Source organism: Camellia sinensis, chromosome 2 (genome assembly GCF_055761805.1).
Source record: "Camellia sinensis isolate YWXY chromosome 2, ASM5576180v1, whole genome shotgun sequence".
NCBI lineage: Eukaryota > Viridiplantae > Streptophyta > Magnoliopsida > Ericales > Theaceae > Camellia > Camellia sinensis.
In genome coordinates this window covers 156,760,764-156,779,084 of record NC_138962.1, presented here as the reverse complement: position 1 = coordinate 156,779,084, position 18,321 = coordinate 156,760,764, and the positions used below count along the sequence as shown (strand labels likewise).

At 36.9% G+C, this 18,321-nt stretch overlaps 1 protein-coding gene across 5 annotated transcripts; it reads left to right on the top strand.

Annotated features, from left to right (window-relative positions):
- Positions 1-2,982: 2,982 nt before the first annotated feature.
- LOC114280449 (putative disease resistance protein RGA1) lies at positions 2,983-17,835 on the top strand. Of its 5 annotated transcripts, none has more exons than XM_082915952.1 (6): positions 2,983-6,716; positions 6,860-6,974; positions 9,497-9,702; positions 15,744-16,294; positions 16,389-16,619; positions 17,205-17,835. In XM_082915952.1, the coding sequence occupies exon 1, from the start codon at positions 3,119-3,121 to the stop codon at positions 6,650-6,652; it is 3,534 nt and encodes a 1,177-aa protein (XP_082772078.1). In that variant the 5' UTR covers positions 2,983-3,118; the 3' UTR covers positions 6,653-6,716; positions 6,860-6,974; positions 9,497-9,702; positions 15,744-16,294; positions 16,389-16,619; positions 17,205-17,835. The 5 variants fall into 5 exon arrangements, with proteins under 5 accessions (XP_082772078.1, XP_082772077.1, XP_082772076.1 ...); XM_082915951.1 differs by lacking the exons at positions 15,744-16,294; positions 16,389-16,619; positions 17,205-17,835 and adding exons at positions 11,139-11,992; positions 14,038-14,345; positions 14,432-15,370; XM_082915950.1 differs by lacking the exons at positions 15,744-16,294; positions 16,389-16,619; positions 17,205-17,835 and adding exons at positions 11,614-11,992; positions 14,432-15,370.
- Positions 17,836-18,321: the final 486 nt, after the last annotated feature.

Below are 18,321 nucleotides of genomic sequence, written 5' to 3'. Positions count from 1 at the left end.
ACACTCTATTTTGTCACCTACATATATATAGGGTGAAAGGGATGAGTTAAAACGCAATGAGTAATATCTATATAAAGAGGTTAAATAACTGATGTATATCATAATATAAAACATATCACAAGAGTTTCGAAACAAATCATAATTAAGTGCTTGTCATATCATTGTTCATAAATCTTAGCACATATGTGGTACATCCAATAACGTAAAGTAAAGGGCCCAAAGGCATACATCTAAGGGACCATTAAGGTCAACAAAAGGACCACATGGGTCTAAGCAAAAGGACCATATATGTCAAGCAAAGGGACAACTCCAGTCAACATCAGAGATCTTTGTACTCATAGAACAAAGGGCCTTAGTATTATTTTCCTTAGGCAAGGGCCTTATCAAGCAAAAGGCCATGGTATTGTTTTCTCTAGGCGAGAGTTTCACTAAGGATGCCACAATTACTTTTCAAATAAGACAATCATTCATTCTTATCAAAATAGCATTTCAAAATAACATTCTTACAATAATTCAAAAATACATTTCAACATATCTTTACAAAAATACTACTCACAGCGGGTTGGCACAGGTGTTGAATAACCATCTACACAAAACACATAGAAAAGATACACATTGAAGCGCACATTCATAACAAATATTGTATCTTAATTCGATTCTCTTACGTGTTTTTCTAGCTTATTCCATGGCTAAGGATGTCTAAATAATGCTTAAGAATTCTGAAAATGGCATGAGGATACAAATATACACTTATGAGTGTTTGCCAAGAATTACCATTGGTCGCTCGAGTGGTGTGGCCTGACTACAAAAGTACTGGATGGTGTTCAAGTTAGCTCGAGCTATAACTTGGTCAATCGAGCCAACTGCAAATGTCTACAAAAAAAATGGGAGCATGCAAAGTGCACTTGAGCCATGAGTCCATCGCTCGAGCGAACTGGACAAATTCTGGATTTTTCAAATTGCTCTTTGAAGTTCAAAAATGTTTCTTTCATGTTCAAAGCTTGCATGGCTTGGTAGAAATATGTAGAAACTCTTTATAAAACATGAATTCATGGAAATTATGAAACCATATTCTCAAATCTCTTTCAATTTCTCAAAACAAGACTTAAAACTCAATGTTTTTGCCATGAATGTAATGAGTTGAACTTCTTTCCTTTCAAAACATAATTGAATGAAATAAGGAGGGTAAAAACATGAAGAATCCCTTCAGTTAGCATGTATAAACTCCATGCATGTATGAATTTGTAGAAAATCAAGCTTAAAGATGAAGAATTATGCATGCATGTGCAAATTCAACTCAATCATACAAGAATTCAAGTGATTCTAACATCTTCATCTTAGTTTCATGCAAATGATCCTACAAGCTTCATGAACTCAACTCTTACTTGGATTATTTACAAGAATTATGGTTAAATTGTATGTCTAGAGCTTGAATTTGGATATTATCTTGCTTAATTCTTCAAATTCTTCACAATTCTCCCTCTCCCTCTCTCTTTAGAAGTTGAAGCTCTCCTCCTCTCTCAAATTTTCAGCTCAAAGGTTGTAAAATGATGAGTTCATAAGCTTATATCACATATATATAGGCTTGATTAAGTTAGATTAATTAAGTAGGATTAAGACTAATTAATCTAGCTTAAGTTTAGTTGATTGCAATCAATTGTAATTGATTTATTCTAATTATTTTGATCCGAACTAAATTTTAATTAAATTAGCCTTCCAATTAGCCTATTGAATTAGTCAATTTTGGTTTCTAAATTCATTTGGATTTTCAATTTCGAATTCCAAGTCAATATTCTAACAGATAATCCACAAGTAAACAGATAGACACAAATTAAACATATAATCATGCAATTATACTCACTAAAATAATATATATATAAAATAATACATATGTCGAGATTGTGACACCTACCCTGATCCCAAACTGATAGCCTTGTTTGGCATAAATTAAAAAAGTCAAAAAGTCACTATTCTATTTAAGTCACATCATCTTATTTAAGTCACATCACCTCTCTAACACATCACTTCAAACCCAACCTATACCCAACTCATATTTCATAAAAAGTTAAAAAGAGTACTTATTTAGATCATCTCAAACAACTCCTGAACGCATTTATATTGTAGCTTAAATGATTGAACGTCCCACTTAGAATTTGAATATGGTTGTTAATAGTCATTATTTAGATGAACCTAACTATTGTTCATATTAAACTACTCATATATGTAAGTTTTTCATATGGAAGATGAAATTAATTTTTCTTTCTTCTAGCAGGGTATGCTATATTGGAAACCTCACAAAGTTGAAATGAAGGTAAGTTAAAAAATACCCACAGATATGTCCACACAGGGGTGTAAATTTAGCCCGATTTGACCCACTCGGGCCTGAGCTTGGGCCAGCCTATGTCAGACTTTGCGAGCTCCTACCAAAATTCGGGCTGAGCCGACGCACGGGCTAGAAAATTAGGCCCAGGCCCAAGGGGTATTCGGGCCTCGGGCCGGGCCGGTGGACATGGCCTCGGGCTTGAAAATTTTTTTTCTATTTTTTTCACCAAATTTTTTTTTTTTTCACAAAAAGTGATACTGGGCCTCGGGCCAAGTTTTGAGTGGGCCTTGAGCAGGCCAATGGATCAAGTCACAGGCCGAGTCAGGTTTCAAAATGATGACCCAGACCCATGCCCATGCCCATGCCCATGCCCAAGATCCCAGACTGGAATCGAGCCCAAGCCTAGTCAGGTCTATTCAAGCTGGGCTTACTTCAAACCGCAAGCGGGCTCCAGATTGGCCAGAAGCCATTTTTACGCTCTCTTTTCAGCAGGCATTGGGTTAAAAAAAGGTTAGTAAAACAGATAAACACGTCTTAGTGGGCTAAACCCCACAAGTCAAATTTGCCTCCATTTAGGAAAGAAATTTGTAATACAGTAGACAGACAATTTGCTCACTTCATAGCCACATCAAACATTAAAGAGAGAGAGGCCTTGACTTTTTTACGGATAAGCCTTCAAGTCCACTCTCTTCACTAGCCATGGAACTTTTTTTTTGTTTTTTTTTTGTGTTCTCAGACAAGTAGCTCTTTAACAAGAGGAACTCAGCTTTATTGATCCAACCAAGGAGAGAAGGAATGGTAGAAACAATTCTCTATCGCACTGCTGGACAATTTCTAGGGGACTTGGCATCCATACCTTTGCAAGAGATTGCTTCTGCTTGGAATGTGAAGAAGGATCTCAAAAAGCTTCAAGCCACACTGTCAACAATCAAGTCTGTGCTTTTGGATGCAGAGGAGCAGCAAGAGAAGAACAATGAAGTTAAAGACTGGCTTGGAAAGCTTAAACATGCATTTTGTGACGTTGAAGATGTGATCGATGATTTTGCAACTGAAGCCATGAGGAGGAAACTAAGGAAGAAAGAGACGATCTTGGTCAAAGAGGTAAGTGAATTCTTATGTCTTTCTAAAAACAAGGTTGCTTCTAATTTTAAGATGAGTCACAAAATTAAAGCAATTAGAGATGAATTAGATGAGATTGCATCAGACAAGAACAAGTTTCACTTCAAGGAGTGTATTGACAAAAGGCCCTTAGAGTATAGAAGGAGGGAGCAGACTCACTCATATGTACGTACATCCAGGATTATAGGCAGAGATGATGATAAGAAAGCAATCTTAGAAATGGTGATGGATGGGGGAGCTCAAGAGGATATATCCATTGTTTCCATTGTTGGAATGGGGGGCTTAGGTAAGACCACACTTGCTCAATCAGTGTTCAATGATGAAAAGGTTGTACTAAGTTTTGAGTTAAGAATGTGGGTATGTGTTTCCAATGTCTTCAATTTGAAACTCATCATAGAGAAATTAATCAAATCTGCCAACGGTGGTGAATGTGAAAACTTAGAGATGGATCAATTGCAACAGAAACTTCGAAAATGTTTGGATGGGAAGAGATACATACTGGTCTTAGATGATGTGTGGAGTGAAAATCGCGAGGAATGGATTGAGTTGGAAGACTTGTTGATGGGTGGTGTAAAGGGAAGCAAGATTATAGTGACTACAAGAAGTGAAAAGGTTGCATTGATAATGGGAGCCACTTCTCCATACCACTTGAAAGGTTTGTCAGAAGATGATTCTTGGTCATTGTTTAAGCAGTTGGCCTTCGGAAGAAGACAATTGGAGGAAAATCAAAGCCTAGTAACAATTGGGAAGGAAATCTTGACAAACTGTGGAGGAGTGCCTTTAGCCATAAGGACAGTCGGAAGCCTGTTGTACCTAAAAGACACAGAAACTGAGTGGTTGAATGTGAAAAAGAAGCTCTGGCAAATAGCTCGAGATGAAACCCACATTTTACCAACATTGAAGGTTAGTTATGACTACTTGCCGTCCCATTTAAAGCCATGTTTTGCCTATTGCGCCCTTTTCCCCATAAGTCGCCGCATTAAGAAGGGAACACTGATTAAATTGTGGATGGCTCAAGGGTTTATTCACTCATCAGGCAAAGACGATGATTTGGAGGATATTGCTGATGAATATTTCAAGGAATTGTTGTTCAGGTCCTTCTTTCAAGATGTAGATGAAGACGAAAATGGGTATAAAAGTTTCAAAATGCATGATCTCATCCATGATCTTGCACAATTAGTGGCAGGTACAGACTGTTTTATTGTGAATACTAATGTAGAAGGTATGTCTGATAGAACATATCATGTGGCGTTGGATTCCATTTCATGTTCGCCATGGGAAGTTTCAACATTCATAATCAATGCAAGGAAGATTCGCACATTAATTTTGTGTGGTCCAGAACAGAGAGAAACTCATGATACACTAATTTCAAGTTTTATATGCCTGCGTACATTGGATTTGCAACGTTCAGGAATTGAGAATCTTCCCAAATCTGTTGGCAAACTTAAGCATCTAAGATATCTAGATCTCTCATGGAATAGCTATATGGCTGCACTTCCCAAATCAATCTGCAAGCTGCAGAACTTGCAGACACTTAAACTCTCATACTGTCTTGATTTTAGAAAATTGCCGGTTGATATAAAAAAGTTGGTGAGCCTTAGACATCTTGAAATTGAGGGATGTAACGACCTAAGTTACATGCCATTTGGACTGGGAGAATTGACATGTCTTCAGACCTTACCAATTTTCATTGTGGGAAAGGATAGCTCCATCTCTAAAGCTATTGGCGGAATTGGTGAGTTGAATAACTTAAACCACCTTAGAGGGGGTCTCCAAATTAGGCATCTTGAAAATGTGAGAAATGGAACATCTAGATTGAAGGAACTGAAGGGAGCAAACTTAAAGGAAAAAAAATTTATTCAAAAACTGACACTAGAATGGACAGAAGATAAAGATGGCGTTGATTATCTTGATGCGGATGGTAGAGTGTTGGAAGACCTCCAACCACACCCAAATCTGAAAGAGTTGAATGTAGAAGGATATGGAGGCATCACATTTCCAAGTTGGATGATGATTAAAATGGTTTCATGGCTCCCAAACTTAGTTCGCATCACCATACAAAATTGTAGAAGATGCCAACATCTTCCATGGTTTGGTGATCTCCCTTTTCTGAAGTTTCTCAAACTCCAATCTCTAAGTGCACTTGAGTACATAGACAACAACTGCATTGGGTCTTCTTCTGTTGCTAACACTGCTAGTGGTGCTGCTGTTGATACTCCATCTTCTTCAAGGAGCAATCTCATGAGTGCTGCAACAAGAGGGTCTTTCTTTCCAGCTCTCGAAAAACTTTTACTTGATGGTTTGCCTCTTCTGAAGGAATGGCCGAGGGAAGTAGTTATGGCTAATGATCATGGGGAAATAGCACCAGCTCCACAACAATCATATTCATTATCTTTTCCTTGCCTAACTAGTTTGGAAATCGACCATTGCTCTAGCCTGGTATCAATGCCATTACTTTCATCTCTGGAAGAATTGACCATGAGACATGTAAGCGAGAAGCTCTTACAGTCTATGACAGTGCAAACAGAACTTGACAGAACAGAAGCAGCCATTTCAGGTCCATCCTATCCCCTCTGCGCACTACAGACCCTGCATATCTGGTTCTGTGAAGATCTAGTATCTTCATTAGAACTGGGCTTGAGAAACCTCACTTCACTAAGGGATTTGCAGATTATTGACTGTCATAAGCTAGTACAATTACCAGAAGAAGGATTAAGGTGCTTAGTTTCTCTTCAGTCTCTTCAGATCAATTCATGTAGTTGCCTGACTTCTCTGTCTCGAGGAATCCAACACCTTACTACCCTCCAGAAGCTAGAAGTATTGCAATGTGGAGCATTTGATTGGTCAAATGAGGATGATGGCTTGCTAGGTCTTGTGAATCTTCAGTCTTTGTATATTTCAATGCTTCCAAAGTTGACTTGTCTTCCTCATGGGCTTCAACACCTGACTACATTACAAGTTCTCTCTATTTCATTTTGTGATGGTTTGGTGACTTTACCAGAGTGGATGGGGAACCTCGTATCACTTGCAAAGCTTTATATCCGCCATTGCCATAAATTGGAGTCTCTTCCTGACTCTCTGCGTTGTCTCTCAATGTTAAAACAAGTGGACATTATTCATTGTGAACTCTTATCACAAAGATGCCAAAGGGAAGGTGGCACAGAATGGCCTAAGATAGCTCACATCCCAATGATTTGCGTTATTTGCTAAAGGATGAAGATGAAACCATAAAAATAGGGAGTGGTAGAGTCCCAACTAACTTCTGCCTACCCAGGTTTGCAGTTCTCTACTTCTCTTCCAGTTCTCTTTCATAAGTAATTATGGCAAAAATTTCATATAATCTTCTCTTCCTTTTTTATTATTATTATTTTTATTTTTTGGGATAAGTTCTGAACTATTGAGCTTTCTCATTTGCAGCTAAAACCTGAGGAGCACTTCTTAGAGGAAGAAATGAAGTGTTTAAGATATACTGCTATTTCAATTTTCTGGTGATTGGTGTTTCTACAAATTATGATTTACAAAGTATATTATGGTAATAACCTCTCTCTCTCTCTCTCTGTCTCTCTCTACACATTAAAAATCAGAAATCCAAAAAATGAGGGTTCTGTAATGTTTATGTTTCACTGATTTTGTTGTTTTTCAAAAATTTGAAAACCAACAAATACTCGTTTGACAGCTGTTTAAACTTTCAAAATTTTCAAAATTTTAAAAGTACATATATATATATATATATATATATTTACTAGTTATGAAAACAAGTTTTTATTCTCTCCTCACTTCTGCCCCCTCTTGCCACCATCCCCCGTTGGCCACCACCTAGTAACTCATCAAACACGTTTTCTTGTTTTTGTTTTTGTATATCTTGAAAGCTTGTGCGTCAATTATGTAAACATAAAGGTTATTCCTTTTATTTTATTTTTTTGCAAACAAGAAACAAAAGACTGTAGACATTACCAAACACTAACGCTCTATTTTGTTTCTCATTCCTCTTTGGTAATGGATACAAAGAACAAGACCTTGCTAATGGTTTTAATATTTGGAATCAGCAATTGAGCCATTCACGTCTTTAACTGCAATTAGACCAAATTAATTCTACATGTGAATGACATTTGCTAAAGATAAGTGTTATTAAAATTAAACCATGAATCAGAGTTGAATGAAAGTCAATACTTGTTTATCAAAGTTAGCCCTCTTGTATTAAGTCCTCATGTCACACATCAAAACTATTTATTAAAGTTAAATCCAATTTACAACTTATGAACAAGACAAGGGCAACCATAGTAAATTTTTTTTTTTTTTTTTAAATTTAAAATTTAAATTTTTTTATATATTTCATTTGATGCAATCCCAGAATTTATTTTCTATCTCTTTTGCCTTTGTGGTTGAAAGTGATTGCTAGTGACTGGTCTTGAGAGTGCATGATGATCCAACTTTGGAGGTAGCTTATGTGCTTTCCTGTAATTAACCTATGTAAGCATTGAAGTTGTGTTTTGTGGAAGGATTTATGGGGAAAAAAAAAAGAAAAAAAAAAAAAAGAAGAGGCGAGAAAGTGAATAAATATAAGTGTTTTTTTTTTTTCTTCACTTTTTCCTTGTCTACAAATCTCCACTTAAATTCTTGGTCCAAACACAGCTAAAGGAACTCAAAATCTTTTTATGTTCATTTTCAATGGACAAAACTAAGTTGAACTTTAATAGTTTCTTGGTAAATTAGGTGTTTACCTAGGTTCGAATTTAAACAGACTAATACCAAGTTCTTTTTTCTTGTTACATTGCTGCTATATAGCTTCATACACACACACACACACACTTGACTCTTTACAGATGGAATTTGGAAATGTGAAGGAAGTTTTCCTGGCTAACTTGAATTTTAAGTACTATATCCCTTCTTTGTATTTTGCAAATTTAGAGAGAAAAAAAAAAAGAAAATAGATGGAATCACTCTCTGATCTCTAGTTGCCGTGAAAAAGGGGGGAACGCTATAAGCACACAGTAAAATTCTTAATTTTAAATGTTATTTTCAATTTTCTATTTCCTTGGTTTCCAATAACTTAGGAGATTTTTTTTTTAATTTTCTTATTCTTTAAACTTTCTGTATGCATAAATTCATTATAATCATATCATTTTTCATCTTTTGTTGCTCATTCCTCTTGTGTTTTGATATTTGTATATAAAAAACGAGATCTTGGGAATGCTTTTAATATTTGTTAAAGATCAGTGCAATTAAAATTAAACCGTGAATCAGAGGAATTAAGTTTTATCAAAGTTATCCCTCTTGTATTAAGTCCTCATGCCACACATCAAAACTATTTATTAAAGTTTAATTCTGTTTACAACTTAAATTAGAGTCTTTTTTTAAAAAAAAATATTTTTCATTTGATGGGATCCCTAGAATTTGTTTTCTATCTCTTTTGCCTTTGTGGTTGGAAGTGATTGCTAGTGGTTGGTCTTGGGAGTACATGATCAATATTGGCCATAGCTTATTGTTCTTCTTTGCTGTAATTAACCTATGTAAGCAACTCAAATTCTCTTAATTTTACTTTTAAATTTCAAGGGACAAAACTATATTGAACAATATTAGTTTCTTTGTAAATAGGGTGTTTGCCCAGGTGAGGATTTAATCAATCACCCTGCATACAGACTAAATATTAAGGTACTTTTTGGTTTACTGAAATTGCTGGAATCAAACATTCCATCAAAATTTTCATTCCTATGCGTGGTTGATTCAAAAAAATAATGAAAAATGTATTGTAAATAGAATCATCATTCACTATTATAAGAGAATAATCATTTGTAAGCCTAAGGAAGGTGATGTAAGATTTATGAATTAACTATACATTCAGGCCTCGTTTGGCAACCCAACTTTTTAGTTAAAAAGCCAAAAAATTACAAAAAAAGCTAAAAAGTCTATAAATTTCACTCTACACAGCTATGTACAGTATCTTCACGTGATGTGTGGTAGATGCAGTGTAAAAAGACCGTTTGGCCCCTCCTTGATTTTCGTTATTCCGTTTTCACCCTCGCTTTATGTCAAACACTGATGGGAATATTTCAGAGCTATTATTTTCAGAGCTATTATCACAGAGGAGGGTGTACTATCTTCAGCTATTCAAGTTGAATCAAGATGAAGAGGGTTCTTCGTTCAACGCCAGAAAATAGTAGAAGCTCTGATCTGAAGAGAAAGAAAAACAAAGCGACAACGACAGTCCGCGAAGGCCGACGGAGAAGCAGTCCATCCCCCGACGATCCCCCCAGCCGCAGGTATGCTCTTCTTCGTTCTCTCTCTCTCTCTCTCTCTCTCTCTGTTCAACATCTCTTGTTTCTGTTTCGAAATGTAACCATGAGTCGTATGGTCTGTTTGTCATATATGTATGAACTCTGTCTCTCTCTCTCGCGGTGTGTGTGTGTGTGTGTGTGTGTGTGTGTGTGTGTGTGTGTGTGTGTCTCACGCTTTGTCTGACCATTTCCATATTTGAATCTGTCGTATAAATTCAGATTTGGGCAATATTTTCAGGAACTCCCCTACATACTGCCATGTTTAGGGTTTTAGGGCTTCCTTTAAACTACCGACACCACTATACAAATTAGCGGGTTTTTGGTGGTGGGGAGGGGTGTGGATCTGATAACCATGACTTGTATGCTCTGTTTTTTGTATATGGATGAACTCTGTCACTCTGTGTGTGTGTGTGTGTGTGTCACCACTTGGCAATTTCAATTTGTCTTAAAATAATTTACTTTTCGTTTGGGTAATGAAAAAGAAACTCCCTTACATAGAACAGCACAATTTGCACCACAAATGAACTTATTACAATATAGAATTCATGAATGGTTGATCCGCAGATATGTTTCAATACAAATCCTTCACATTGCAAAAAATTATTTACACAGCACATGTACCAGAGTCGTGTAAGGTCCAGGAAAAAAAAAGTAAGGACAAGGAGTCTTTCACTTTTAAACTACAGGGTCGTGTAGTAGAGCATCTCCAAACCTTCTCACTAACCAGTGAGCTGCTGCTAAGCATATGATTTGGTCAGCCCTTCATTCAATCCCACTTGTAAACTTTATTTTTATATCTATGCCATAGTTTATTTTCATGATTGAACAAAGCTATTACTTGTTAAATTTATTTTAGTGTTGGGTCTTCTGTTAAGGTTGCATGGCTTTACTTTTTTCTGTTTCAGAAAGATTATGACATAATCAAACCCACTATTTTATTTGGTGTGTATTTCGTTTTGACATTATCTTTTATATATTTTTATACACTGTCAATCTTCAAGGAGCATCCAAATCCCATATTTTGTTTTGTCATTATTTTGTTATAATTTTTTTAAAATGTGGTATTCCGGGATTTAAATGTTCTGTGGAGGGGGGTTGTTTCATTTTGTTACCCATTTTCGTATAACAAATTTATGTCCTTAACAAAAGTGTCACACACATTCACGTAGTCTTGTTGTGCTTCTCATGTCCTGAAACAAGTCACGAAAGAAACCATGGCCTCATTTATGTCAACTACCACATCAACACAACCAGCCCGTATGTGTGCATGTGGGTACGGGCACTGTGTTGTAAAGATTTCCCGTTTTGCAAGAAACCCTGGTCATGCGTACTACCAATGCCCTTGTGGAGTGGCGAGTACAAGCACGTTTCGTTTAACATTTCCTTCTGAAACCGTGACTAATATTTTTTTTTAACTTCAGCCATGTGTCAATTGGATTGGGAGATGTGACGAATATGGGCGCCAAAGGGCTGCTGAGAATGACACACAGAATGTCGCTCGTTTTGAGGGTCGTTTCCGTGACATTGAACAAACTCTGCGTGTGCTTGCAGCAGTGACATGTGTGCTGTGCATCGTCGTCATTATTTTGTTGTTTTGGATGTGATATATGTAACCGTGGTGCAACCTTACCCTATTTTTATTAAGCGCATTATGGTTTGTGGCCCAAAATTTTTTTTGAAATTATGTGAATGTTCGTAAACATGTATTTTGCATATAATTCCGCTACTGTTTGTTTTCGTTTCAAGTACTAATGTCGTTAAATGAATCTATTGGGCTATGTTTTTTGTCAAATACCACATTGTTATGTTATAAAAATAAGTTCCTGATATTGGTAATGTTTGTATTGTGAGTGTATAAATATTTTTACGTTGGTTCCTGTTTCACGCTATTGTTAGTCACATGGTGTCACATCGATCTGCGCCTCGTACCCCTTCCGGCAAAGGGAAAGGGCAACGACCCTATCATAAAGCAACTTGGGATGGGGAGTCGACACAGATTTTCTTGGAACTGGTTGTTAAGGAAATTGAAGCAGGAAACCGGCCACACATGTCAATCACTCCAAACGGGTATCGTTCGTTGTCTAAGACATTTGAGGCAGCAACTGGGCGGCTGCATTCCCCGAAACAACTTAAAAACAAGTATATGCTGTTGAAGACCGAGTGGCGTGCGTGGTGTAAGCTAATGGATTGCCGGAAAGGCCCAACTGGAATTGGCTTTGACCAAGTTACTGGGCTGTTCAATGCTTTGGCTGATTGGTGAGCTAAAATGGAAAAGGTAACGGTTTAGAATTTCTTTTTCGTCTCCGTTATTGCATAACTAATATTATATAAATTTTTGTATGTGTACCATGCTTTCCAATGTAGTTTACAACGTTGAATTTTGTAACTTTACCTAATCTGGGATGGTGTGGTTTGGATTACGAAATATTTTTGTGATGGTGAAAAAAAATTACAGCTTTTATTTGTCCCCTACACTTGTGTAAAGTGCTTCGTTCTTAACTTCTTTTCATCCCCATACAATGTACCCACCCGTGTGAGCAAAAAATTCTGGAATTCTAAAATGTTATGTTCCACTTGTGTAAGGTTTTGGGCCCAATTTAAAGATATTCTTCAAATTATGTTACTGTCAAAAAATTCTGGAATTCTGAAATGTTCAGTTAATTGCTTACTGTCAACCATATAATTGAAAATTGAATGAGATCTTGGTGGGATAGCTCAATTGAACCCAATCATGGACGAAATGTTGTTATTTTCTGAAAATTATTCCATACACACAATGTATTTTCCTGTTAATAGTTTTTCCTGTTCCTTGTTGTTATGGTTAATAAAATAATTACAAAAATTAATGGGAATATGATCAATTTGAATTGTGTTATGGGTTTGCACAATTTGGTAAACAGTAGCTGTTTCTTCATAGTAGCTAAAATACATGTGAAATCCTAGAAGTGATTCGGTGAATGTTGGGATGTTTTGTAGAAGTATTTTTTGTTCCTGTTAGGTTTTATTTCTTGGCAATCCCGTTTGACAAAACTCCTTTGAGTTGTAATTTTATTCGCATTTTTATTTCAGTGAGGCTATGAGTTGTTAGATGCGAATCCAACCCGAATCAAGCATTTCAGAGAAGTTTGTGATGATAAAGCTTTCAAGATTGCCACTTCGCTGATTATGACGGGGATCGAGCTGCCCGGTCAGCTTGCGGGGGTCCAGGGGGCAGCGCCCCTTGGCGGGTCCGGGGCAGCGCCACGGCGGGGTCGAGGGGCAGCGCCCCCGAAACAAAATGCAAAAATGCATTCCAAGTTGCCTGTTCGATCATGTTATATTTTTCCAGTTTTTCCAGTTTTGGCCTGTCCGCTCGAGCGGGGAAAGGGACGCTCGAGCGAGGATTGGAAGCTCTCAGCATCTCTGCAGTCGCCCAAAAAATACTGGTGGGTGTGATTTTACGCTCGAGCGGATTCTCCTACGCTCGAGCGCATCTCAGTTTGTTTGCACGCAGTTTTTGGTCAGTCCGCTCGAGCGGGCTGTGTTGAGCTCGAGCGGATCGCGCGATCCCAGATTTCCAGATTTGATTATAGAGTTGGTTTTCTTCTGAAAATAGGATTGCTTTGGTTTTCTATAAATAGTTTGTTTTCTCCCAACACTAGGGTAACTTCTCCAGATCTTATTTTTGGATCTTAAGGTTTATATCTGGAGAGATTTTGCTAGTTTTCTTTGATGTTTTTATTGAGTATTCAACTCATGATCTAAAGAGAGTACATCAAAGGTTTGTTTGTTATACACAAAAGAGAGAGTTATTCATCAGTTGTGGATTCTGAAGAATTCGAGCCTGAAGCTTTGGTGGAATCCGGAGTGGCTCATCAGAAAGACAATTCCGTGGTGAAGATGGGGTTGGAAGAGGCACATAGAGGTTGGTTCAATTAGGCGTTGTGGATTCGCTAGGTAATTGAGAGTATACCTGTGTAATTCCTTTAAATCTTCTTAGTGGATTGTTCTTGTGGCTGTTGCCCGTGGTTTTTTGATCACAGTTGGAGGTGTCCAATTGTGGTTTTTTCCACGTTAAATCGTTGTGTCTTTTTGTCTTGATTGTTTGATTGGGATTGTTATATTTTGCTTAAAATTGATACATAATCACAAATCAACATCTAGAGGATTTCTAGATTTTTCAGTTCCCCTTCCCCCCTTTATCTAACAGCACTAAAGGACTGTCATTAGCAAGGTCCTATATTATTAAAAAATAATAAATACATATACAAGAAACAAACAATTGATTGAACTTTAAATATATATGCAGTAGGAATTAATTCTTGTCCATCTATTTTGAAGCATTGGCAAGCATAATTGTTTGGACTTGGCAAGCATTAGTAGCAGTATGTTAATGACACAGTGATCCAACAGAACAGACTGACATTTGTAGCTTCTGCTTGTACACAACAACTGTTGTTTGTCATTCCCTCAGCATCCTAAATTGATTGGGAGCAAGCAGCATTGCATAATGTCCTGCAAACCAGCTGCATCTGTGCAATGTTCTGTTCCAGCTGTATCTGTGCAATGTTCTGTTCCACTGTTGTTTGAATGAATGTATAGTTGGTATAGAACAAGTCCATTTTGAATTTAGCAAGTCCTCTCTTCAGGTTCTAAAAACTGAACTGACTTATGCACCATGTTGCATTCAATTTTACTCATGTCAGTACGCTAATTACATTGTGTTGATTTACAGATTGACAATGTATGTTGCAAGTTCAGAACCAAAACCTTGGACCATCCGGATTTGATGGAGCGTGTCTTCACTGGTGCTGCGGCTACGGGGAAAAATGCATGGACACCCGGCGAGACTTGTAACCCAATGGAGTTGGACAGAGAGTCGGACAGTCCAGAATTTTCCAGTGACAGCAATGAATTAGGCGCATCGGAAATGGCAGCCATGATGAACTCCGCACAGATCAATGCCACGGGTAGTGGAAGTAAGTGGAAGCATTCCTCGGGGAAAACAGCCCAAAACAAGCACGTTACCGGGGCTGCAGCGTTGGCAAGCAGCATGGACGACTTGCTAAATTCTGTGAAGACCCAGAGCAAGGAATTAACTGTCAACCACGTCGTCGGGGGCCATAGTATTACTATGGGACAGGCTGTTGGACGGCTATATGAAATACAGGGACTAGAGCCTGAAGATGCTCCATTTTGGAGTCATGCTTATGGAGGTTCCGAACAATCAGGAAATGGTAATGAGTATTCCCACGGACCGAGGCATAATCGGGTGGCTACAAGCGAAGAAACAAGACAAAGATAGGAATGGGGTTGTCACTCTTGCGAGTTTGCTGCGGAATGAAGGAGTTCTATTTTAAATCTACGGAATGGACTTCGATTTTAATTTCAGTTGAATTGTGAACTTTTTTTTTTCCTTTGTTGTGTTTAATTTTAGTTGAATTGTGGTTTGAAGATGGTTTGGGCAGGGTCGTGCCTGTGGGTTACAGATCCTTAACTGGACAATCGGGATATGTTTGTGGTATGTTATGTTTTGTTGTGCAATAGTGGCTGCAGGGTTGGATTAAACCTTGGACCATCCATTTTATATTTTATATTTTATGTTTTGTTATGCTATAATGGCTACAGAGTTGTGTTTAATTTTCTGAAATCAGTTACAAATTTGCCCAGGTGCCATTGGTTTTCCATGGATGAATTGTTTATACAGGGTGGAACATGTGTGTTGCAACACTGAAAAATTATTATTTTTATTACAAATGATGAACCACTGACATGATGTGAATTAGGAAAATCCCATGTTGGTTTGAATTTTAAATTACAAAATATTACATGTGCTTAATTTTAGAAAAGGTAACAAATCAATTTATTTTTTTTCAGGTTGTTCTTTATTCTATGCATGGTAGGGGTTTGAACATAAAATTACACTAGTTACAAATTTTGTTGTACAACGTTATTTTCTTTTTAAAAACTTTCATGGTCAAATACATGTGCTTAATACTTGTTCATTTCGGTAGTTGTTGATAATGTTTTGTGCTTGTATGTTGTAGGTATGAACAAAGACGATGACGACCCCGCACAGATGGATCAAATGTTAGAGGATGTCGCAGCTCTCGCAAGACAGTGGCATCATGAGATGAATTTAAATTATGTTGAAGCCTACAGAATTGCAACTGACTACTACAAGGCGTACGTCCTTAAAGTCCCATGCCGTACTTCCATATTCTCGGGGAGGGCATGGATTACGGAATTATATGAGGGTCACAGTGGCCGCTTCCGGTATGAATTGTGCATGCCCAAACAGGTGTTCATTCGGTTATGTATGACGTTGGTAAATGACTTCCAGTTGCGTGTACCCGAGCGGCCGCACGGTTTGCACATCGAGGAGAGTGTTACAATATTTATTCATGTGCTTAAAAACTTGCCAAACCGGGAGTTACAAGAACGCTTCCAACATTCTGGTGAAACTATTTCACGGCATTTTCATACCGTCTTGAAAGCAATGAAAAAATTCACTGTCATTCACTGCAGGCCCCCTGCTAATTTCCAGACGCACAGGGATCCTATTTTGCAATCTCAACGACAGTACATGCCGTTCAAGGTGTGGGAAAAGATTTTGTAATGTTATTCAAAATTATTTGAAAAAACATAGTCGGTATTGATTTATAATTGCAATTTTTTTGGTTCTTATATAGGATTGCTTAGGTGCATTGACTGGGCACATGTACCGGCATGCATAAAGGAGTCAGAAGCAGCCCCATATTTCAGCCGAAAGGGGTGTCACACCCAGAATATTTTGGCGGTATGTGATTTCAATATGTGCTTTGTGTTTGTGTCGTGCGGGTGGGAGGGCAGTATGCACGACAGTCGGGTTTTAAGCAACGTAACGGAGGATCCACAATACAATTTTCCAACTGTAACTGACGGTACGTACATCTGAATCCGCAATACAATTTTTCATAGTTCTTTTTTGGTAAACATCTGTATGTAAATAAATTTTATAAAAATACTAATATTTAGAATTCAATGCGTGATCTTTTAAATTTTTTATGCATGAAAATTTGCTCAAACAAGCTCAACATAAAGGTAATATCCATCATTATTGATATGCAAATACAATTAACCTCAGTAATATATATGTCAAAATGTATCAATTTATTATATATTACTATTTTCCCATTATAAAATCAATTTATGCTACCATTGTAATGAACTTTAAATTTGATTCATCTTACCATGTGGTAATTTATATATGGCAGTTTTTACAATGTCCATGATAAACTAGTTACACATAATATTTTGTTTTCGCTTTTGCTCGGAATTAATTGTAAAATTTTATGTGAAATACATGTGTAATACAAATAGGGTAATTTTTGGATATATTATTTGAAATAGTATTGTTATGTTCTTATTGTTGGTTATGGGGAGGAGGAGGGAATGTACGGAAGAAGTGCCCTTTCATGTGAACATTGATGACGAGTATTATGTAATTTACATGTGCACTTTCACAGGTCGCTATTACCTTGTGGATAGTGGATATAGCAATAAAAAGGGCTTTCTAGCACCATACAAAGGCAACAGATACCACCAATCGGAATTTCAAAGGCACAATCCACGGAACCGTGACGAATTGTTCAACCGCGCTCACTCATCTTTGTAAAGCGTGATTGAGCGTACATTTGGCGCTTGGAAGATGCGGTGGAGATTTCTAAAAGACATGCCTCGATTTGATTTCCGTAAAGTGCAGGTGCCATTGGTTGCAGCGTCCATGGCTTTGCATAATTTCATACGCAAAAATAGTGTGGACGATAAGATTGTTGTTGCTGTCAGCAATGCGGCCGAGTATCGATATCCGGACATGCCTAACTGGGACGATTTGGCTGCCCTTGATGATGCGATGACGCCTGGCGATGATGACGTTGAGATGGCATAGTTGCGGGCGCGTATCAGGGCAGAGTTAGTTGCAATTTGGCGAAATGCTGGTTAGATGGACATGTTATGTGATGCATGTCATCACTAAATTTATTTGAAATTAATTGGAGACTTTTATTCACGTACATAATTGGTTAGCAATTATGTATGACCATGTATGTCACTGTTTTTATATAACTATGGAATACTGACTTGGTTATGATTTTAGGTTGCTTACCAATTATGGTTTGATTATTACTTATTTTTTTTGGGTAACGTTTACGTTATTGGGTCATGTTTATCATTTTATTTTATAAACTGGTTTATGTTTATTTTTAGAAAAACATAAATTGTAAACGCGTTTGGTTTGAACAAAATATTTAAAAATATAAACTAAAACAATATGTTTGTTCAGGCTAAAAAATTTTATATTTATTTTCATTATTTATGACAATGGGATCACACACATTATAATTGACCAAAAATTAATTAAAAAAATAATTGAATAAAAAATTTAATTGGAAAAAAAACTAATTCGGAAAACTTATTTGAAAAAGAAATGGAAAAAATTAATTAAAAAAATAATTTAAAAATATTAGTTGGGAAAAAAAATATTTGAAAAAAAGGTTAATTGGAAAAAAAATTAATTGAAAAAAAAAATTGAAAATAAATTTATTTGAGAAAAACATTACTTGAAAAAAAAAAATTGAAAATAAA

Excerpts from the sequence above, each read along its gene's own strand:
- LOC114280449 (XM_082915952.1), top strand. The coding sequence starts at position 3,119 with ATGGTAGAAACAATTCTCTATCGCACTGCTGGACAATTTCTAGGGGAC.